This window comes from Pimephales promelas, chromosome 4 (assembly GCF_988280905.1).
Source record: "Pimephales promelas chromosome 4, fPimPro1.hap1.1, whole genome shotgun sequence".
Taxonomy (NCBI): Eukaryota; Metazoa; Chordata; class Actinopteri; order Cypriniformes; family Leuciscidae; genus Pimephales; species Pimephales promelas.
Genome location: NC_142772.1, coordinates 25,141,797 through 25,166,719, shown reverse-complemented (window position 1 = coordinate 25,166,719; position 24,923 = coordinate 25,141,797). Strand labels below are relative to the sequence as shown.

The 24,923-nt window shown below is 37.1% G+C and overlaps 2 protein-coding genes across 3 annotated transcripts in view; one reads left to right on the top strand and one right to left on the bottom strand.

Moving 5' to 3' along the window:
* The window catches only part of tmem8b (transmembrane protein 8B), a 131,369-nt gene extending 120,275 nt beyond the window's left edge, over nt 1-11,094 (top strand). Inside the window, exon 13 of the mRNA XM_039649925.2 lies at nt 9,656-11,094. Coding sequence (XP_039505859.1) covers nt 9,656-9,991 — 336 coding nt within the window. The 3' untranslated portion in view covers nt 9,992-11,094. The remainder of the gene's footprint in view (nt 1-9,655) is intronic.
* A 2,136-nt stretch (nt 11,095-13,230) lies between these two features.
* ggt6 (gamma-glutamyltransferase 6) lies at nt 13,231-20,706 on the bottom strand. Of its 2 annotated transcripts, none has more exons than XM_039649941.2 (4): nt 20,524-20,706; nt 18,981-19,306; nt 18,756-18,869; nt 13,231-16,354 (listed from the first exon to the last, which is right to left on the bottom strand). In XM_039649941.2, exons 1-4 carry the CDS (start codon nt 20,649-20,651, stop codon nt 15,132-15,134), a joined length of 1,791 nt encoding a protein of 596 aa, XP_039505875.2. In that variant the 5' UTR covers nt 20,652-20,706; the 3' UTR covers nt 13,231-15,131. The 2 variants fall into 2 exon arrangements, with proteins under 2 accessions (XP_039505875.2, XP_088986276.1); XM_089130150.1 differs by lacking the exon at nt 20,524-20,706 and adding an exon at nt 20,212-20,383.
* Nucleotides 20,707-24,923: the final 4,217 nt, after the last annotated feature.

Below are 24,923 nucleotides of genomic sequence, written 5' to 3'. Positions count from 1 at the left end.
GTGTCACGCCAGATGTGTGAGAGTTGGCAACCCTGATTATTTAAAAATAATAATAATAATCTTTGAGATCAAAAATAAAATCTCTGAGATGAAAAATCAAATCTATTCATGGTTAACAAATCTCGAAAGGTTTATGTTATTGTTTAAATCATATTGTTAAATGATAATTTAAATCAAATTATCATTCTCTCTCACCCTTACATTGACTGCATTGGCTGAAGTTTGTGTTTCATTCCATATGTCCAATAACAACCTCAGTGTGAATTCTAACACTTATAATCAAATCACAGCTGCTAGAGGAACACACTTTTTTTTTATTGTAGAATAATGCTTGAGTAGCACCTACAAATCGAATAAAGGCACGTGGTGTTTAAAACATAGTGTTTTGAGAGGAAGGATGAGAACCCTTTGGAATTCTCAATGTGATTTATTTGTAGTAATGTTTATGTTAGTCCTTCGTAGCAGGTTTTTTTTTTTTTTTACTGGTGTTTCAATTCAGAATTGTTTTGGTTCTTGAACATATTTGGGATGTTTTGCTAAAACAGCCTGCTCTAGATTATAACACAGCAGTTTATTGGTGGTCAACATTCTGACTGAGCCATTACAATGTCTCTTTGAAGAAAAAGTCTGTTCACGTGGACATATTTGCAACACAGCCATTTTGGAAATCCAAGACTGCTGAAATCCCCAAAAGTGCTTGTCACAAATTTCAAATCAGCAACAAAATATGACATGAACTGTCTTTTAAACATTTTTTTCCAAAGGTCAGTTCAAGCAGCTGAGTCATTTAGCCATTTTCAAAAAAAAAAAAAAAATCTAATCTTTTTCTTGAGCAACTGACCAAGTAATACCAGCACTTTCCTTTTCTATTCTATTTTTTTCTGATTTACAAAATTAAAAAAAAATAATAATAATAAAATGCTATGTGTACTGTGCTTGACTAACTTAGACTTGTTACAGCACTTGTATACCGTTGCCCTCTTGTTGGTCTGATTACTTCTATATTGCTCTCCTTATTTGTAAGTCGCTTTGGATAAAAGCGTCTGCTAAATGATAAAAAGTAAATGACATTGACTGTTTTTGCGATAACCGGAACTATTTAAAGTCTGCTGTAGTGATGCGATGACTTTACCAATTGGTGATTGGCTCTTCTATTTAGAAGGCAGGACTTATTCCGCCATTGAAGTTTCTCCCATTCGAGGACCCCTTCTTGGTATATCTAAAGTCTTCGGGCATTATAAGAATACACTCAATGTAGATATATTATGACTACTTTTGTACAAATGTCATGTTCCATAACCTCTTCAAGTTTCAGAATCAGATTCAGAGTCAAACATTGAATTTCCTGATACAACTAAGTTCAGACTACAGATACAAGTGTCCCAAATCAGATTATTTTTGCTCGTATGTGATCTGATTTTTTTTTTTATAACTGTGTCAACAGCACAAACCACATCTTCTCTTTTCGATTCCTTTAATATGTGGTCCTAAATCCAAGCAGGTCAAATCATGTTTGCAATGCAACCTCAGTCTGAACAGTCATAAGAATTTTTGCTACTTTTACACCACTATAGATCAACATTTGTCAAAATACTGCACTGATGGACATCACTCCAAAGATTTTTTTATACCGATGGTAGTTATTTGAAAATGAAAGACAGTAGGGAAGTTAGTCAGTTGGAGGGACTGTGAGCTGTTATACTCATACTCTATTGTGGCGAATGCTCTATAATACAGCTTGAGGAAAAGGTGTTCAAGAATAACGTTGCTTTCTTTCTCCTCCTCCTCGTCTGCATCTTCCTTATTGCCTGCGCCCAAGTTCACTGGCTTCTGTGGCACATAACCTTATAAATGAATGTGTAAATGCTGACTTCAATAAGTGTTTATTTCCGCATGACAGCGTGCTGCACGCACTGTTTGTTAATGTTATTTTGTGCATGCAGGTCAGTTCAAAAGCGTAACCCGTTCACAATCGAATTTGTTAATAGCTACTTTTAAAAGATAATGTGATTATGTGAGCCAAACAAGACATAGCCTTAGAGCAATTAAACCCTGATGCAGCAAAGCTGACCAATTTCATGCATGTCCCCTTGCTTCACATTGTTTTTTTCCCCTCAAATATAAGACATTTTGTTGTTTTAGTGGTGCTTTGGAACTTGGAGGAGGTCTTTGCAAACTTTATGTTCATCAGCAGTAATGCTTCCAAAGCGGTGGTTAGCTCTTATGGCTCTTCGCATGCACGGTGATCTCATGCGGTTAAATGTTATGAGCTTCAGAAACTGAACTTTATAGATCCTCTTACACACAGTACGAAATATGCTATGCTAAATATACTGGAATCCTATGAAATATGTAACTTATTGAATATCTAAGAAGTATTTTTTTTTTTTTTTTTTTTTTTTTACCAATTTTAAAGAGAAGTGGTATGACGTAAAATTAACAGGGAATTTGCCCCACTAACGGAAGGAATTTCTCTGGGAGGCCCGTAATAAGACTGCACAAAGTATCAAATGGCATAAACCGTTTATTTATTTATTATTTATTTATTTATTGGATACTGAGAGAAAATTCAGCGTGTGTATATATAGACGTATATAGATATATATAGTATACAGATAAAAAATATCTATACATATTTTAGATTGTAAAAAATATATATAAAATATTTGTGTGTAGTATTATTTATATCCTTATATATTATTTGTTTATGTTAATTCACTTTAATTAACATATTTTCCAATTTATTTTTAGTATATTTTTTATATTTCTTTTTAGCTTTAATTTACTTGTATTTCTGTTTTATAAAAGTTAGTTATGTAGCTTTAAATAATTGTATTTTAGTTAGTTGACAACACAGCACTTGTAACTTGCACCTAATATTGATTCATTTTATTTCAGCTTTATTTAGAAAAAAACATTTAATTAATGTTATAGTTAACAATAACACAGCGATGATTTGTTTCTTGTATAAATTGTATTTCATCAGAATATGCATGTGTAATGGCATCAATGGAGAAAGATGCTCTCTCTCTCTCTCTCTCTCTCTCTCTCTCTCTCTCTCTCTCTCTCTCTATATATATATATATATATATATATGAGATATGAGCAGCTTGTGGGCTAATATATTTCGCTCTCATAATTGGACCATTTCTCTCAAAACAATGCTCCTAGAGCATGCTAACTAGATTTGACGTGTGAAGCACATATGTTTCTGCGTCTGTCCCAGCAACACTGATTCATGTGTCACCCAATCAATATCTGTTGGTATATCCTGCTTGGCTGATGAATTCTTTGTAATATATTAGTGTTTAATATGTAATGCTTATCTATCATCTCAGGAGAAGCCTGTAGTGTTTGAGGATGTGGTCAGAACCGTGGGTGTTGGATTCAAACCCTTCTGCCAAAACAGCTGTCTTATAATGTGAAATATAAATTAGAATCAATTTCAATGAAAGTCAAATGGAACGCATGGGAGTCACGCACATTTTGAGAACGATACACATTAATAAACAGTATGCGGCATAAAGATGTGGACATCTGGGGTTTGCTGTAATCCACATCAATATGAAGCTGTGTTTTGTTGCCATTTTGTGGGTATATTTTAGATCGGGTTGGTACAGATTGGGTCCATCGGTTAAATGTCACATTTAGACCTCGTCCATTTTCCTTTCTTTCCCTTTTGCAACATGCACCTGTTATGTGGCTGAAGATTAATGAGTGGAGAAATGTTGACATTGTGGATGTCTCTTTCTTTCTCGTAATGATTTATGCTGTGGGACTCATTATAAGCTCACAATGATACTGATATATTTATATATATTTACACTGTGATAAATAAAAAGTAATAATGTTTTGCCATCTAACCTAAAAATGTGTCATATCTGATTTTATAATAAGGGGGGGTAGTGCCGAAACCCTGTTGTAATTGCTGGAATTTACATGCATCAGATTATTTTCTTAAAGGGGACATATCATGCTAAATTCAGTTTTTTAGCCATTAAATGCATTTTGTTGTATATTTGGAGTGTTTATAAGTACAGAAAAGTTGAAACTATTCTTTTCAGGTGCTTCGTTTATATCTTTATATTCTGTTTTGGTCATATTTTGCAACCTGTTCAGATTTCCCTGTTCTCTATGACATATTTTGAACAATTACGTCACTATTTGCAGCAGAACTGACAAATAAGGACAGTGACTACCGGCCCAACACTTCGAGCAATCCACCATTTTTATTTCTCGCTCCGATTTTGTAGTCCAAGCTCAATTATGCCGAAGTTACGAGAGGGCAAGTCAAAATGTTTGGTTTTTGGATGTAGTGACTCGAAGCACTACAAGGATCCATCTTCAACAACCAGTATAAGGTTTAGCAGTACCTTTGTCTTTCTTTGTTTTTGTTTTGAAGTAACGTTACACGTATGCAGTATTACTGTTCTTAATGGTCAGCTGCTGTGTTTTCTGATGCTTTTCTAAACGTATCATATTATCAATACAGATTTTTAGTGGTAAGATTAGACCGTAGTCATTTATCTTGTTAGTGCTCTTGTTTTAACAAGTGAAATAATCGAGTTTCACTTATAACACAATACAGACAGTTACATGCCATGGCAATAAGTTACATCCATATGAAGACGTTGTTCTGCAGGTTCGTCATCGTCTTTTTCAACTCGCTCGCTCTGGCTCGAACATGTAAGGCTTGATGGACAAGTCTTCCGTTGTTGACATTTTGTTAACGTGTGAATAAAAATGTTCTTTGACGCTATATAATCAAAAATCTCTAATCAAACTACAAAAATGGCCGAACGAGGTGGAGTTGAACCGAGTGTGAACTCAGCAACCTGGAGAGCAGGCGGGGTATGACACATCTCCTTTTTATTTAAAGAGGCCGCACCAAAACGAGTTGCTCACAGACGCACATCAGATAGGGGGTTGAAAGGAGGCCTGTGGAGCTATAATAATGAGGAATTCAGACCCAAGAATTGCAGTTTCGCTTTATATAGACCACAAATGTATGATTGTTTATGTAAAAAGGAATGATTTAAAAGCATGATATGTACCCTTTAAAAATGACCAAAGCAGACCAAACCAGAAGTTGTAGACAGTTCAAACTTTAAGGGGTGGTAGTACCAGTCCTGTCTTACAACGTCACCAAGGCTCGGCCCAATCGGTCTGATGGTGTTACAGCGATCAAAATTACTTAATGGCTCATAACTACTAAACCGTTCGTCGCAAGCTCAAGTGTCTTATATCCTTGGTACAAAATACACTGAATGGCCTTTTAGATTTATTGATCACCTGGGGGTGCCTTCGCGTTTTTTATGTGCGTAAAGGATTGCATATCACATGATTTTTCGCACATGCTTTCAACATTCAGACCAGGTAGAATGCCTAATTCACAGCAACTTTGCCTATAAGATCACCAATGTCAATCGAACCGTTCATTAAATATTGGAGATTATTTCAAAAACCTACATTTACAAACTACTCTGCGGTTTTTGACTCAACCTTGTTAACTGTTAAAAACCTTCAAAACTATCTACTATAGACCATTTCACAAGATGTAAACAACACTGGTCCAGAAGCACTTCCTGTTTCAGCTTTTTAACACTACATAAAAGCTGGGATAAAATACAACCAACAGAACATTTAAAACTGAATCAAAAAGTTAAACAAACTTCTTTAAGATGTTTTCTTTACATGTGAAATAAAGAAAATAGTTACAAACTGAAACAGGAAGTGTTTCTGGACCAGTGTTGTTTACATCTTGTGAAATGGTCTATATTTCCTTGGTAAATTGGTTGTATTGGCTCGCTGAATCAAACGCAAGCACACGCCCCGCACTTTCAATAAGTGGCCTCTGTCTGCTTCGTTCCTCTCCATTGATGTCTGCTGATTGCAGAACCTCGTTAAAATAAGGTAAATACAACTACTAATCACATAGTCAACATTTAAAAAAAGTCCGCTGGTGCTTTCAGTGACTACCTCGCACAGAGAACCTGTCAATCACAGCTTTCAATCATGATGTCAGAGCACCTTTTATAGCATCACATAACTAACTAAAAACAAACTTAAAAACGAACACTTGAAATTACATCAACGTGATAGAAACTACAATAAATGACAGAAAATATGTTTGGAAAAAGGATATGTGACGTGTAATTGAACTGTTTAGTTGATCTCGCATCTCGTTGAATAACCTGGGGAGGTGGTGATTATGACCTATAGGACCGGTCACAGGGGGGCGATCGAGACGTTTTGGCTTCACTTTTGAGGGCTTGTGCGGCACGCTTGGTTACACCACAGAAAGTAATATTTAAGGGTCTGGAAAAGGCATGTAAGTTACATTAAGGGACTGTAGTAATAGTAATCATTTTAATTTTAGTGTATGTATATGAATTTATTCAGGTTAATAAATTATATTCTCATTCAGAGTAAAACACGGGTAAGTTGTAGAAAAATAACAGAGAATCTGAGGAATGTTTCTAGCTCTTCAATATCTTTAAAGACAATACTTTAGTAAAATGAATAGCTCTTGGCATAAATAGTTGAATCATATCCAAAAAATCCATAAAATGCACTTTTGACAGAGGAGTGCTTGTTTAATAACATCAAGGCTGCTTGCATTCAATAAACTTGCACAATTGGCGTGGGAAACAATTCAGTGAGAGTTCTTTCCATTGTTTGGAAATGACAAATTAAATATAATGTTTTGGAAGCCTTTCCATGGCTTTTTTATTTTTTAGATAAGGATCTTTTGAAGTATGTGACTGTAATTTGACAGAGGACAAGAAATGAAATTCCTCAGCTGTTAAAAAGTTTCGCAAACTTGCAGAACTTCAGTTTTGAAATTACTCAGGAAGCCTACGAATGCTGGAGTTGAATCAGTAATCAGAAGGAATATGAGATGTGCAATGTCCCTGCACTCTCCTGCAGTATACATGCAGCACAAGTGTGATTGAGTTGTCAGCAGTCACCTGTGTGTGTTTGATTGGCCGCTGCACATGCTTGACAGCGGTAACAATGTAGAATCATGAGATTTAAAGTGTCTCATTCATTTCAGACCCTTGCTTTCAATCGTGTGACTTGTTATACTGTCATATAGGGTATTAAACCTCAGCTTCGAGTGTGTGCTAGTGTTCATATTGTATTCCCATAGCTGCACAGGATAGTTAAAATTCATGCCATGGCTATAAAATTGTGACCTGTGGAAAGTTCTTGTCAACTAGTGGAACAATAGAACTCAAATGTCATGACAGACAGGGAGAGAAAGTTCTCTTTTCTCTCATTCTTTCTGCACTGTCAGGAGGAGGATTATGATTTGTAGGACAACTATATATGGTAGAGCAAGCCTGATGGACACATACTAGATGCTGCTTGGTGCCAACTGTGCAAAAGTGCCTCTTCAGTTCTAGCTGTAGAGTTTACACATGTTATACACATCTGTTGAGCTGTTACTCTGTGCACAGCTGATAGATTAAAACCATGTAATTGCATTAGTAGGAGCATGAGCGGTTTGAAGAGTGTGTGGTGTAGAGTGTGGGAGGACAGCCTGCTTTATAGTGTTCATAAATATCAGGACCCTACAGGCTGGAGAATTGAATTTCAATGAAGTCTGTAAATTCTATGTCCAACTTTAAGTGTGTGCGTTTGGATCCAACTCTAATAGCAGTGGCTCGAGGACATCAGATTTTTATTGGTCTGAAAGAAGCATCATGGGCATTAAATCTGATGGGACAGGTGCCAGGCCAACTTAATTAGGCCTGTTTAATTATGTTGCACAATTAAGTAAAAATAGTGTTGTGAATGCTGTGAATGCACATAAGTGTGTTTTATTTTGGTCAATCCAAGTCATTTTTTTTTTCACACAATTAAAAAATCATATTGGCTGTAAAGTACAGTTTCAACTGGGATTAATCAGATTGTCCAATAATGGCAGACAGGAAACAAGGAGCTGGCTGAAGTTCAGGAAGTAGTGCAGCTGTGCATAAAGCCAATTAAACACATTTGTTGACTTAATCTTAATTTTTTGCAATTATTACTCTGATTTAAATCAAGTTACCTAACTAAGTGAGCCTGTTACTGCCACATGGATACATGCTTTGGTAAATTATAATTATGACATCAAAAGTTATGATTATGACATAGTCGTAATCATGAAATTAAAAAGTTGAAATTATGAGATAATGTCATAGTTATGACTTTATGATGACTTTTCTTCTCATAATTTAAACTAGTAACAATTTTGACTTTTTCTCTTATCTTTCACTTAGTTTCTCAAAATAAAATAGTATCCCATAAATCTGACTTTAGTATCTTTTTTAATAATTAGTAATAATAGTAAAGTAATAATTTTGAAATAAAATGATAAAGTTGAAATTGAGTTTCAATTAAGTCAGCTAACACAAAATAATAATTTACATTTGATATACTGTCTCTTAATTTCAAGTTTTTATCTCATAATCAGGGTTTTAGCTGATGATTTATACTTTTTTGTCATAATTATAGGCTTCCACAATTACGTTCAGTGACTGACCCAGAATAATAATTTGACATATAACCCAGGTTATTATTATTATTATTTACAGTTTAACCATCTGACTTGCACCTGCTTCGGCTTATAGCTGTAGCTTACTTAAAAGGGTTAGTTCACCCAAAAATGAAAATCTTGTCATTAATGACTCAACCACATGTCGTTCCAAGACCTCGTTCATCTTCGGAACACAGTTTAATGATATTTTACATTTAGTCCGAGAGCTTTCTGTCCCTCCATTCAAAATGTATGTACGGTATAATGTCCTTATCCAGAATGGAAATAAAGACATCATCAAAGTAGTCCATGTGACATCAGTGGGTTAGTTAGACTGTTTTGAAGCATCGAAAAAAAAAAAATTGAAGCATCGAAAAAAAAAAAACTGTATTCATCATTGTATTCTCTTCCGGTTCTGTTGTCAATCCGCGTTCAGTGAAGCTGCTGAGGTAAGACACTGCTGATGTGTATCTGGTGCGCCCGAGCTTCGTTTACAGTATTAGGGAGACGTACACTATAAACAAAACAATCTTCGCAAACATGTCTAAGGATTTTGACAGATTTATTTATTTGAACCCGAATACACTGACGCACCAGACACACGTCAGCAGCGTTACGTCATCAGCGTCAATGTGGACTCGTGAACGCGGATTGACAACAGAACCGGAAGAAAATACAATGCTGAATAATATCATAGTTTTTGTTATTTTTGGACCAAAATGTATTTTTGATGCTTCAAAACATTCTAACTAACCCACTGATGTCACATGGACTACTTTAATGATGTCTTTAGTTCCTTTCTGGACAAGGACAGTATATCGTACATTTTCAATGGAAGGACAGAAAACACTCAGACTAAATCTAAAATATCTTAAACTGTGTTCTGAAGATGAACAGAGGTCTTACGGGCTTGGAATGACATGAGGGTGAGTCACTAATAACATCATTTTAATTTTTGGGTGAACTAACCCTTTAAATGGTTAAGCGAACTCTATTGAGACGACCGCAATTGGTGAACTTGATGGTGGCTGAGGGCCTTGTTGGCCCGTGTGCCTTATTAATTCATGTGTCTTTCTCATTGTTCCTGCGTTTGTTCATGATGAAATGTGTCTCCTGCTTTGTGTTCCTCAGACTGTGCGCACCATCCGCCGGCGCCGCTGTTACCCGCCAACCTGGAAGCGCTGGGTCTTCTTCCTGTTCCCCGGCACCACCATTGCCACATCAGCGGTGGCCTTATACGCCTTCGTGGAGACGGAGGAGAATTACTTCTACATCCACAGCATCTGGCATATGCTCATCGCCGGGAGCGTCGGCTTCCTTCTTCCGCCACGTGCCAAACCAGACGTGAAAGTCACTCCCCTGAAGCGGCGGCGAGGCTGCGGCTACCAGCTCTGTGTGAACGAGCACGAGGAGATGGGACTGGTGGACCCAGCGATCATTACCATCAACAGCATATGCACCAGCTGATGATGTTTGATGGAGTTTAGCGACATGGACTTTTATTTGCCTTTCCTCTCCTTCCTTTGGGATATAAAAACACGGAAAACAAAGCCAGAGAACTTACTGATGCACTGTAAATAACTTTTGACCGAAACACAGAAACGTGCATATATGTACAAGTTTTTTTTGTCATTGTTATTTGGATTACTATTATCGTTAATATCGTTTGCATTGTAAGTATCTGGGAATGGTTTGTGTCAGTACAGCGATGCACTGTTATTAGTGCATTATTTAAAACTTCTGAGCTGATTTTGCTGCTGCTACTTGACAGTAACTGTAACATTTAAAAAAAAAAATGTGTCATGTAATTTATTTGTTGTTTTCTGGCACTCAAATGACCAAATGTTTTATTGTTTTTAGAGGATGCAAAGGAAGAACATTTTGTGGATGTATTGAGGGCACTGCTTTTTTAGTTTTCTTTCTAAACATATTTTGCACTGAGACACAAAAATGTGATACTGTACATTTTTTTAAATATATAAGTATAGTTATGATCCAGTCACAATGTATACATGTACATGTATAGTATAGTTGTTTTCAGTGGAATGTCAGAGTGTACTTTGGATTGCATTGTAATGCAGCATAATTGATTGTCGATTTATAGAGGGTTTAGAAAAGTATCCATTGCCAAGACCAGGTTTTAATACAAATACTCAAATAAATAACCTCATATTTCCGGTTGTATAGTGAGGATCAGCGGGAGACATTTTAAAGCAAAAGCAACTGATAACACAAATAAGCATTTTATTTTTTTGGTATCAAACCGGATTCATATGTAGCCCTGTGAAAGAGTAATGTACCTTTTGAAAATGACACCATATTTTGATGTCTATAATGTTCATAGATTGTCATACCCAAGTATACAGGAGAGATGAGAAACCGCAAACAGAGGCCTCTGGGATTTTTTTTTTTTTTTTTTTTAAATAAATCGTTTATTCCAAAATTCATGACATCACCATCTGTATGTCAGTTACTATGATGCTGCTTATGAGGATATTTGCCTGTAGGGTATGCCCATCTGCATCAATGTAATCACTGCAATAGCTCTCTTAAAGTGCTCTCATATCACACATCAGTTTCAGCTTCAGGACTGTTTTTCTGTCTTGAGATCACACAATGATACAATATATAACTGCCTTTGACTAGGGAAGAATCATCATATGTCATGCTGCTGCTTGTATGAATTAATAATTATCATCATACTCCAGGCCGAACATTTCTACAACTTGTTTAACAAAAGAAACCAATTTTAGTGCATCCATTGACTTCTGAAATTAAATCCTGTTATAATTGCACAGAAACAGTGTTAAACATTATGACCGTAACTACATAATGCCATATTGTTATTACCAGTAATTTATTTCATTATTTCAGTAAAAAAATGTCACAATTCCAGCCTTACTGCAATGCTGCAAACTGTGGCTTTGCCCAACCTGGTGATGATTTTGCAAATAAGTGTTGAATTTAACCATGGCTTTGCTTCCAACTGATGTTTTGGGCATATACACTACCAATTCAAAAGTTTGGGTTTAGTTAAAAAAAGTGTCACGGTGTCACATGATCCTTCATAAATCATTCCAATTAACTGTTTTGCTGCTCAAGAAATATTTCCTATCAATGTTGAAAACAGTTGAGATGCTTAATATTTTTGTGGAAGCTTTAATACATTTTTGCCAGGATTCTTTGATAAATAGAAAGTTCAAAAGAACATTTATTTAAATTGTTTTAAACAATGAAAAGTCTTTGGTCACTTTTGATCAATTTAATCTTGCTAAATAAACATTCATTGGATCTTACTAACCCCAAACTTTTACAACGTGAATTAAGTGATTTTATGATAATAATCAATTAAGAACCTTAATTTGGTAAACCCTGTCCTCCCACATCCACATACAAACCAAGCCCTCCCTAAACCGAATTTTCTGATCCAGCATTATGTTTGATAAGCTGCTTTTCAGCCCACTCTCGTCATCTAACTGACGCCTTGGGAAGCATTTTGACCATGCTTCAATTTCTGACGCTTTAGGCACCCTTTAGTGTCAGTTAGATGACGCCCTAGGATCGCATATAACCCTTTGCTACCCTACCCGAGACCTAAACCTACCCACATCATCTAAATGACACTTTACCTTTAGCGCCAGTTAGATGACGCCCTAGGATCACGTCATGTAACTGACGCTAAAGGGTGCCTAAAGCGTCAGATATTGAAGCATGGTCAAAATTGTCAGTTAGATGACGCCTTGGGATGAGAATGCGTTGTGCTTTTTGGCAATAGGCATTTATGCTAATTTCTCCAGACACAACACATTCTCTAATGCCTGGTTCAGATTACACGATTTTAGCGCGATTTTGGCACGATACGTTTGACGTAGGGTGTCGTGGGGATTCGTAAACGACAATGGGCGTCGGGACGCAAGATTCGATCGTATCATTTTGTGTAGTGTGTCATAGTGGGCGACAACCTACGTCGCGTCTGCGATGCTTCAGGACATCACGACAAAAAGACTAGCATGTTTAATTTTTTTAACGGTCGTTCACAACGGTTCCGTCACATTTATGAGGTTGACCAATGAGCACAAGCTTTTTCGTATACAACTTTCAAAAAAGACAAAACGAAAGAGAGAACGAGGCTAACGTTAAAACTAGAAGTAAAAATATATAAGAAAACAATATTTTACCTCAAGTTCTCTTTGGAGGATTGACAGCCCATATTGTCCTCTTCGAGCAGGGTTCTCGAAGTCTCACGCAATGGCCATGAGACACACACAATTCAACCAGTTCACACACGTACACACCACACCATGTATTTCTCAAGCTGAAAAGGCAATGCCGAGCAATCCAGGAACTCACTCGCTACGGGTTTCGCCTTCTCGATGACATCACGTGCGCCGTTAAACACGGCATGCGATGACTGGTCAGAAAGTAACGTGTACTCTGACATGTGTCTTGTCCACGACACGACAAGATTTTAGGAGCCAAAATCACGTAATCTGACTCAGTGACTATCGTAACAGACAAAAAAAAAAAAAAAAAAACGTGTAATATGAACCAGGCATAAGTCTCACAAGGCTCTGGCATGTGTCAGAGCAACTTGCACTTTTTTTAGTTAAAATGGTAATGGATGAGAGATGTCATGCTGAGATTAGGGACACGGCGAGATTGGCTGGCAGGCTGCGGTTAGATGGTGAGTAGGTAAACAAGCTAGATTTCTTACTTAGTGAAAGCCATTTATTTCACTCATTCAAAATCATTTTCAATTCACAAAATGTCCTTTAACTGTGCCTCAGTTTGCAGTGTAATTAGGACATGGTATTAAAATCCTTATCTATTCCATGTGCTTTCTTAAATGTTTGGGTGTCTGCTCAGCAGTCTGAACTGACAGTAGCCTGGGCGCAGCATCAAAAATTAGAGGAGCGGCGTTACATGTTATGAATGTGTTTGCAGCCACTGAGAAGAGAGTGACAGCACATGAATTACACAAGTCCAAAGAATGAGAAACACTTACTGTAAGCCTGACACCCTCTCTAAACATGAAGTATAGGCCTAGTGGTTGAGCAGGAAATGTGACTAACACTCTGGAAAAAAAAAACAACAACTAAAAAACAACAACTAAAAACTGGAAAGAAGCATTATGCTTTAGGAACAAAGACATTTAAACAGTTCACCATCGAAATGCATACAATGTTCCATGTTTCATTAAATCATGTGTTGTTTTTTATTCATAATTTACATAATGCATTAATAGACAAACATCGTTAGCCAACTCAAGTCTTGCTCTGTGGCATTAGTGCATTGTAGCCTATAGAATAGGCAACCCATCAAAACAGGTTTCTGTCATAGTTTGTGCGTTCCTGCATTATTTCAGTATTAAAGATGGAGAAAGTAGTGGCTGTCATCAAATGTAGCTTTGCAAAAATAATGACTGTTTTCTAATCGGTTGTCTTCTGTTGGTTAAATAATCTGATGATCCCGCTCCAATCTCATGCCATTTGTTGAGCCAATATTGCAGTTGTTGTTGGGCAGTTTTGGATGCCCAAACAAAGAGTTTAAAAGCAGCACAAAGTTGTGCAGGGATCAACTTATGAATGTCTTCCAGTTGTCTCTGCATAAAAAGCTGGTCCATGAAAAAGCATTTTAATATAAAAAAGTACACACTTCAGATTTAAGCAATAACGACAGATTCTGAAACAAAAATGGAATAGTCTTGATGTATAATTACTGGCTTCATAGCCGAGACGATGAGGCGATGAGGGGAACAGCAAAGAACTAAAATCAAAACTGACAGTGCAGCCAATCAGCACAATGAAGAGAGACCCCCACATTGATTTACAATCACAAAATCTGCTTCAATAGCAGTGTGTTTTTTTTGGCAGTTGCAGTTTACACTCTCAGTTACGTTTAGTAAAAGGACCCCCTTTTTACCCCTAAAAAATTTACATAACAATCACATGGTACAATCGCTAACTCCTGAAATAATTATTACTAATGTTACCGTTTTTCCAAACAACAAAATAACAAGAAACAACCAAGTTTAGTTATTCATCTATGCATCTTTCTCTCCTGTACAAATCATAAACATCTTGTATTAATTAATCTAAAAAAAACACAATTCTGACATCAGCAATTGTAAGCAAAAAAAACCCTTCACTTAGCTTTCTCATGTAGTTAAACATTGAAAAAGATGTTTAAAACTTCATAAAAAACATCTGTCGGTTCAAAACAACATTATAAAAGCAGCAGTCCTTCACTCATCAGGTTCATCTAAAAAATCGATTCACTGTGCACTGCATAGTCACTGCATGATTCACAGGATCAAACAAAACAAAGAAATCAATATGGAAACATCTCAGGAAGGCTTATGAAAACGCTAAAAAGAAGAAAACATTTTGGATACAATAGGGGAACTATTACATTTTTGAAAAATAACTGCTGAAAGTCTGTCTCCTAAAACACTTTTCATCTTTTTTTTTTACCATTACAATTACAAAACAATTACATTCGCATACAGAACATTCCCTGTAAAGTGAGGCTGGGTATAACAACATCCATGGGGAGTATACGTGAAATGTGCATAACTTTTATTTATTTATTTACTTATTTTTTTGCCTTAGTATCCATCAGCATTAACCTTAGTGGCTCCATAGGCTCCTACATGTTTTGCTTTCAGCTGCAGATGCATGGACAGAAATCCACCTGAACATTCCCCCAGCTCCTTTACCCAACCGTCTTGCTCTGAAAGCATGCGGAAGACAACTGTGTTGTTTGTGGCGACAGACATACAGCCAGACAGAGACGCAGGACCCCCCTGCTCTATATGTAGCAGAGGACTGCTCACAGTCTCAGGAACAGACAGTCCAACATCAGCCAGGTTTCTCAGCATGACCACAGAATGAATCAGAGCAGAAAGCCCTCCAGTCACAGCAACAAACAGCGTCTCGTCGTCTTGATCTTCTTCATTTTCATACATCTGGAGCACTAGAGGAAAACTAAAATAAGGCATCCGAGTGATGTCTGAGGTAAAGTCATTGAGAATGACTCCGCTACTTGGTAAGCATTGCCCGGATCCCCATGTGCTGTTGAGCGAGGTGGAGATTACTATGAAATTGCCGTGACTATCAAGGACTCCTACGTGACTGCTTGCGGTATTTAATGTGAATATCTCTCTCTGACTCGTGTTGAAGAATTCATTCGCCAAATGTAAGAGAACATTATAAGAGGCAGCGGCATTACCGAGATCTCCGTGGCTCGGAAAAGTGAGGTTTTGCTCCCGTACTCTATCTAATAAATTAGATACCATTGCACCTGTGAGACTTAAGGGGGCTGAAAGAATCCTGTATTTCTCTTTTTCCAAGATAAGGGGCTCATTGATTTCTCCACTGCCGGCATGAACGGCAGCAAGGAATGCCGGCCTCTCAGCTTCAGAAATGTCTTGAGCCAATTTTACGCCTAGCTTTTCTGGTAAATTGGAGCCATTTAGGCTGACGCTCAGCAAAAGTTCTGATAGATTCCTATTGGCAACAATGTCGCCCTCTGATTTCACACGGCCGTCCGTATCACAGAACAGATCGGACAGTCCTGGCTGGAGTATTTTGTCCTTGTGAGCTTTTAAAGCCTTGGAGAGGATTCCATCGATAAGGAAACCGTCTTTAGCGAGTTTCGTGGCGCCCTCAAAAAGCCGACTCCATTCCAAATGCCCGTAGTGGGAGTGCAGCAGTTGAAGGCCCTGCAATAATGAGGGAGCTCTGTATGTAGGAGGCGTCTGAGAGGTGTGATGTATTGCTTTAAATGATTTTGTAGAGTGATTGTACAAAATTGCAGAAAACACTCCACCTTGAAGAAAAGGGAAGCACAAATGAATCATTCAACAGCCTCAAAAAAACAAAAAAAACAAACAAAAAAAAAAAAAAAAAAACGTGCTTTTAGTAACCTCATGAAAGGCAAATTCAGTGGTAATTAGTTGTAGACATTAACGAGAGTCTAAACTGCTCAAATATTCAAGGGATGTTTTTAGGGAAACCTTATTTTACATCTAAAGAGACAGTCTTTAAAACTACTTGTTTAAACCATTTGAAATGCATAACACTTCAACAAAACATTCTCATGGTGTTTTTAGATAATTACACTGAATACTGGAAGTTATACATTAAAACTTCTTTTTCAGGAAATTACATCACTCTTCGAAAAGAGATAAAAATCAATCACATATCTCAAAACCAGTGATGAATGTTAATAGCATTGGCAGTGCTGTTGTCGAGACCAACTCCTTTGAGTCCAAGACCAAAAGAGGATTGTGTAAGACCATAATTTAATTTGATATTTTCAACAAAACCCGTCTCCATACTGCCATGATAATGGGATCTTCAACCAGATGGAACTGGATTAAATATTTGAATGTTCCAATCCCAACCTAATTTCTGACCTGTGATGCTGCCTGAATCATCATAATCATACAGTATTCGTTTGTTGGCCAGACAAGGTTTTTTCTCCATTCTGTCACTGGATGGAGTTTGAGTTCCTTGCCACTGTCGCCTCTGGCTTGCTTTGTTGGGACACTTAAAGGAGAACTCCAGCGCAAAATGAACCTTTGGTCTAATAAAACATCGGTACCTAGTTAACTGTTCTCTGAGATTTGTTTTCATGATAATCGAATGTAAAGAGTTTTATCTCTAAAAACTGTTTAGAGTATAATGCTAGTACTTGGGGCATTTACGAAGTAAAAAGAAATCGTTAGTTGATATCACTAATGGTGCGTTCTATTATAGCCAACGAACCGACTCGGACCTCGGATTTGACGTCACGTCCACACTTCAAGCGTTCTATTTGTTTTGCGCGTCCGAGTCGGATAAAAAAATGGACGCCACCCAGAAAGCTGTTATAATGGTAGCACTGGCCGAGTACCAGGCACTTACATAAAAAAAAATTATTATGACTACACTTTATTAAAACGCAGCCATTTGAACTTGAAAATGTTCACTTTATTAATGTTTTTCATGTTAATCTTCTGTTCGCAACGCTAGCAACGTCAGTAATTGTACTCACAACAACCGATTCCCATACCTACAGGGTACGTAGTAATACGAGTGATGCTAACCGTCATTTAAAATACCAAAGCGGTTCAAAAACAATGAAAACAATTCATTCTTACAAGTCACAGGGCGCAGCCATCTTGAATTCCGAAACGGAATTCTTGCTCGGTGTCCTCACGGTGGTCCGACGTCCGAGAGGAGAAATCCGAGGAAAGGGGGCGTGTTGCTAGGCAACGTCTGTCGTCCGATTCGGATCTCCGAGACGGATGAATAATAGAACGCACCATAACATGGCTCAAAATAGCCCCACACTAATGGAGTAACATAATGAGGCTCCATACATGCAAAACAAAGCACTGAGAACTTTGTAAGTGTACAGACCGTTTAATAAGAAGATACTTTATATAGACAGTTCACTTCGCGAATACAGACAAAAGCCATCTTAGAAAATAGTCTCGATAAGTCGATCCCTGAACGCCATTCATACAGTTCTGAAGTTCGTGTTGAAATGAATCAGTAGTAGTTCAGGAGTAGTTCACTTAAAAAAAAAAAAAACTTTTGTTCATAATTTACTCACCCCCATGTCATCCAAGATGTCCATGTCACTTTTTCTTCAGTCGAAAAGAAATTAAGGTTTTTAATGAAAACATTCCAGGATTTTTCTCCATATAATGCACTTTACTGGCCACCAAACTGTTCAAGGTCCAAAAGACAGTTTCAGTGCAAACTGCATACTGTTTAAAGGGCTTTAAACGATTCCAGACGATGCATTATTTGGAGAAAAATCCTGAAATGTTTTCATCAAAAACCTTAATTTCTTTTCGACTGAAGAAAGAATGACATTGACATCTTGGATGACATGGGGGTGAGTAAATTATCAGCAAAAGTTTTTTTTAAAAGTGAACTACTCCTTTAAGCTGGACAACAACACTAGTTTCTTTCAGAGCAGCTGTACAGCCAAAATAAAATTTGTTGCATCAAAGTGTTATATAAATAAAGGTGACTTGACTTGGCATGGACTTAGGAGCTAACTGTTGATTGAGATTCAACCCTTTTCTGCTCTTTGTCTTGACTCAGATTCCAATGAGCTGGTCTCGACTACAACAATGAGAATTTTACTTTTTGTTCTGACCAACCGAGACTGTGCTCATGAAATATCTGATTTGTGAATGAAGGTGAAGTGATAAAAAGTACACAATACTGACCTAATCCAGCAGTGTGTGGATGAACAACTCCTAGGCAGAGTAAAGCAGCAATCCCGGCATCAACCACATTCCCTTGCTCCTGAAGAAGCTTCTTACCAATACTGGAGCAGTTTGCTATAAAGAAAAGGTCACACTGGATACATCAAAATTTGTTTTGAAATATATTTATGAATTTTCTATCATAGCACACATTTGTATTATAATTGTTAATGAAAGGAGTCATGCCTGAGTCTGTGATGATAGCAGCATTGTGGTACAGATGTGGACTGTGCCCATGAGTGTGATTATGATTATCTTTGTGGTTGTGGTCCTTGTCGTGGTCATCATCTTTTCCATGCTCGTGGTGTTCGTGGTCTTCATCCTCAGAGGTCTTGTGTGTCTTGTTAGGCTCCTGATGATGTGACAGGTCCTGACGCTCTTCAACTCCAGGCCAATAGCAATTCCATTCATACAAAATAAATCCAAAAACAATTCCCAGAAGAATCACAGCCACCATGACCCTGATACAGGTGTCTCTTTTCCTTATCCGTCTTTGCTGATTGCTGAAGGGCCTGTAGAGAGTAAGAACAATGAAGTCTGGAGGGACTGTATTCATGGGCAGACCCATCACTTTGATCTTCTGGCTGATAGCTGAGTACAATGCAAAGTTGGACAGTGAATAGTTTAGACAAAAAAATTTAATTTTGTCATTACCCAGCTGAAATTTTACCTACTGGGAATGTTCTGAGAACGTTAGTTTTTGGTTCTCAGAACGTTCCCATAAATGTTCTCCTTAGGTTATAAAATTAAACCTAAAATAACCTACAGGGAACCTACCTAGAACGTTCTTGTTTGGTCCCCCAACCCCCAGAAAAAAAAAAAAAGCCAAATGGGAACCATACAGGAACATTAGGGGAACATTCTGTGTTTGCTGGGATACTTAGGCCTACGCTACTCATGCTCTTGTTGTTTATCTGAACCAGTGCGTCAGGCGCACACTAGAACCAGTGGCTTTAACTGCCATTTGTGAATCCTAATTGAAATTTTCAGGCTTCAATTGGTTGAATTTTATCAATTACAGTATTGTTTCTCACATAAAGACTTTTGAATGTGATATAGTGTGCAAGTCAAATGGGTTTTATATATATATATATATATATATATATATATATATATATATATATATATACAGTATATACATACACACACACACACACACACACACACACACACACACACACACACACACACACATATATGTTTATCATGTTTCCAAGCTTTTTGACCTAAAACTAAACTAAAAACGTTTTCCCTACTAAAAAATAAACTTTCAGACCATTTTGTCAACTGGTTTGACTGATTTATTTTGAGTTAACACTGCATGGTTGGCATGATTGGAAAGATTAAAAAATAATTTTTGAATTGTGGATGATACTCATTACATTTATAGTTAAATGAATTACAACTTGTAGCCTACCTGGCAGCAGTAGGCTATAACTACATAATATTGAGAAGAACATTTACACTGGAACACCCTGCTGCTGCAGCTGCTAGCGACGCGACGCGGCCAAACGTGACAGATGATCCGATCACAGTCAATGCAGGTGTTCTTCTGCGTTGCCGTTTGTCGTGTCGCGTCTCTAGCAGGGTAGAGCACCTGTTGTCGCTCTAACATCAATGAAAGCAGCCACGACATAAGAAAAAATGCACTTCACAATAAAGCAGATTCTTTAAAAATTAACGTGCACAGCAGACGTCAAGCTCATTTTACTTTCATTTTGTCACTTACGAATAGAAATCTATCGTAATTTCTTCATTGTCTTCTTCTTCATTACAATCGTTGTCGTTTTCATCCTGCACATCGCTTGAAAGTACTTTATATTTAACAGTGCTCTGTACCATTTTCCCCGTGTGCATTTTGGCTGTTAAGTTAAAACATTCCGGTAACCTCTCCTACTTCCTGTTCGTCCTGTCAAACAGGTAAACAAACCCTACTGAGGGGCGTGTGTTTTAAGACAAGTCAATTTGTTTATTTAGTATATAAAATATCAGTAGCCTAAGCTTAATATATAAAAATCATAATTTATTTGGTACTTTTGAAGGTGGCTGTCCCAATATCTAAAATGATATTGTAATAATTTTAGCATTTTATTTAGGCTAATTGTTGTAAAATTTAGCCTACACATGGTTTGGTTTGCTATTATTTACTATGAAAAGTAGTGTTATGCTATGAAAAATGTAGCCGCAATGAAATATGCATTTGTGACTGCTTCTCTATGGCAGTGATTTTTATTTAGGCTATATAATATATAAAATATCAGTAGCCTAATAAATAAAAATCATAATTTATTGGATACTTTCAATTTGTAGGTGGCTCTCCCTAATCCCAACCCCTAAATTTCAACTTATGAAAATGATATTGAAATAATTTTAGCATTTTATTTAATTGTTGTAAATATATATATGCAATGTAAATATATATATGCAAGTTCAGTAATTTCACTTAAATGACATTTAAGTGAAATTACTGAACTTAAATATACAAGCTTGATAAAAATGATCATTTTAGAAGAAAATTTCAAATGGCACTTAGAGGCTTTTGCATCTGAACTCGTCATATACTACATATACTCAAACCAATGGTTTGGTTTAGTAGGCTATGATTTACTATGAAAAGTAGTGCTATGCTATGAGAAATTGTAGCCTTGAAATGAAATATGCATTGTGACTGGTTTCTCCATGGCAGTGATTTATATATATATATATATATATATATATATATATATATATATATATATATATATTGTGGGCAATAATGGTGGATACATTTCTGCTAAAACACTGTAGTTAGAATTAGCGTTACTATAGCAAGCTAAACATTGTATGTTTTTATCCTCTATGGAAGTCAGATCTATCCACAAAGGCTCGGGCTCAAGGTCAGGCAGTTGGGCTGGTCTGTGCTGATTCTCAATGTTCCAGTGACCTGGAAGCGAACTGAGACCATAAGCCCCAATATTCCTTTCAAAGTACATGTGATGTGACTCCAAATCTCCATCTTCAAGGGAATCATGGTGCACGGCTTCCCACCTTATTTACTTTTTGACATTTACTGGAAGGTTTTCAAACATGCAGAATGTAATTGAAAATAAAATTCCCCGCAGAGATGGTGAGAAGCACTGTCATATAGTCGTACAGCGAGAGATTGAGAATCTCAGCATACTGACCAGCTTAAATGTCACTCATGTGGTTATGACTTTATTTGTTTATACCATCTGTTCTCAGGGTCTTACTTGCCCCCCTCTATTCCACATGTGGTTCGACAGCGGTATTCAAATACATCTCTATACATCCCTGAATGTCAGCACATTAGAAGAATGCAAAAAAGAGGTTTCCATGGAGTGCTATCTCTTTGATCAGTTTATGTGTGTTTGAATAGACTTTGAAGCTATGAGATTCATAAGATATACTGTCTGGCACTTGTTCCTTTGTGAGGATTGTCTCTTTTTGTTTTGCCTGGTGCTTTTTTGAAAGAATCATGCCATTATTATCCCTGTGGAGGGAGTTTAGAAGAACTGCATCTTTATACATCAGACTATAATGAAAAACAAAAAGGTGGTTCTCAGAAGGCTCCTCTGCACAATTCACAGGCAACGATATTGTCAACCGATTCAATCAAACTTTCTCATCTGCATTTGTCCCAATATTGTGAACATGCATTGTGCAAAGCATTAACATTGCAAACGAAAACAGATAATGTCCTTTACAGGGGCCTGTTTCAGAAAGGAGGTTAAGTAAACACTCTGAGACCCTGAAATGAGGGAAAGTCTGGGTTTTCTGTTTCAGAATAGGAGGTAAGTCACACCTGAGAAAGCAGGGTAAGTCAAGCAGTTTCTGAAATAGAGGTATCTTATACTCAGAGTCCATTAAGTAACTTACACTGTGAACCTAACCTGGTTGGGAGCAGGTTTACTTTCTTAGAGTAAACCCAGAGTTTATTTTGGTCTTCTCCCCGTTTTTTTAAAGAGGATGTGTTTAAACACCTCATTCATTCTTTTGGTACATTTATTCATTGCTGTTTTTTTTTTTCCATCAATTTTTATAATAAGATGAAGTCTATATAACTTTTTAACTGGCAACTGAAAATGCAGTAGATTAGAGTTACATCATAGTTCTAAACACATTCTACCGTGTTACGTGCCACGAGCACTAACATAGAGAGCGTCCTGTTAAAAGGAAACGCCCCGAGTTCCGTCTCCTGCTTCCGTAATGACTTCGCGACTCAAAAGGTATTCAAAATGAAAAACAGGGTTTATTCTTGTGTGTAGGGGTGGTTTTTCTTATAGTAAAATGAACAAAAGTTACAATGAGAGGGTTTTTGGTTGGCCACAAAACAATAAACAAAACAGGTCCCCTGAGTCGTTTTTAAAACCTTCCCTGGTTTTTAATAAGGAACTAAATAAAGTACATTTCTTACCTCCCTACTAGCCAATAAACAGGAGAAAAAGGTTAAACAAAAGAAAGGGCCTTTGTCCTCTCAAGTAATCTTAGACAGAAAAGGGGTTAACATTTACATACCACTAACAATTACCTTGCTGCACACAAGCAGCTTACACTAAATTTTCACCAAAAACACTACTCAGCCAGGTGGCTATAACATGTATAACTTTCACTAATTCAAACACAGACACCGTGAAACAGGAAAGGGAACTCGAAGAATGCAAGCTTCCACACAGCTTTTATCCATCAGACGGTCCATCAGCCCCGCCCTCCAAAACAGCTGCTCCTGTAAACACTTGATTAGGGGAAAGGAGAGCGAGCATACACCAAAAAAAAAAAAAAAAACAAGCACTCACACACTCACTTGTTCAACACACGTAACAACTGAATTAAACTGTTGCATTGACTGAAAATCACTGAACTGTGTTGATCTGTGCACCAGAAGTTGATTGACCTTTCTCCTGCTGTTCTTCCACACTATAGGGATGGGGGGAGAGATAAGAATATCATCTCGGGTTACGACTGTAACCCTTGTTCCCGGAGAAGGGAATGAGACACTGCGTCATTGTTATGACACTTTGGGGAATGCCCCCAGCGTAGCGCATCTGAAGCATGAATGAAATCTGTCCAATCCTGATTGGTGCTGCGTCATGGCATAGTAGATGACTGCATAACCGGAAGCTACAAAGGGACGCCAAAGCACACACCAAGGGGGTAATCCATCGACCGGAAGTTGAAGCCTCGCGGGAGATGCCATCTTGTAGCTTTTTTTTTTTTTTTGCGATGAAGCAAGCGCTCTGCCCGTGATAGGTGTGGCAACGAGATGCAGTGTCTCGTTCCCTTCTCGGGGAATTAGGGTTACAGTCGTAACTAGGGATGTCCCGATACCACTTTTTCACTTCCGATACCGATACCGATGCCACAGTTTTGGCTTTTGCCGATACCGATATTAATCCGATATTTTTATTTTATTTTTAATAAACTAATAAAAAATATAGCAATTTTCTCAATTAGCCCCTTAAAATATACCTCCAGTATATAGTTCACAACCCACCCTTTATTCAAACACTATATATATACATATATATAAAAGAAAATGCAGGTACTTCAGTACTTAAAGCTAGCTAGCTACCAACAGGTTTAAAGTTAAAACAATTTAAACAGCAGTATTCTACATTTTAAATACCAACAGTTTTTTTAAAGCAATTAGAATTTCTATAACTATGTGTTAAACTGATTATCACTCTTGTGTGTGTTAAACACAATCTACTTAATACAGACAGCTTCATTATAGAGATAAACAACAAATCCCCAAAATATATGATCATAATCTATGACAACAAATGCTGTTATAAACTAGATTAGTGAATAATACATATTGCTCTTTGTATTGTTGTAAAATACATTCATGAAAAACAATATAACAAAAATGAAAAAGATAATTATTTTATATTATATAGCCAAGTAATTATTTTATATATTTTTTACATACTAAAAAATTGAGACATTAAATGTATAGCACAGCTATTTAATGAGGCAGCAACATTAATAATTATTAATGTTAATAAGCTTTAATTACGTCACTGCATTATGATATGAATGACTCCAACACAGTGCGGCACAAAGCGCTCATGCGCATTCCGAGCGCAGAATGATGCGCTTGAAACCACGTGGAGTTACAGCAGCACGCAG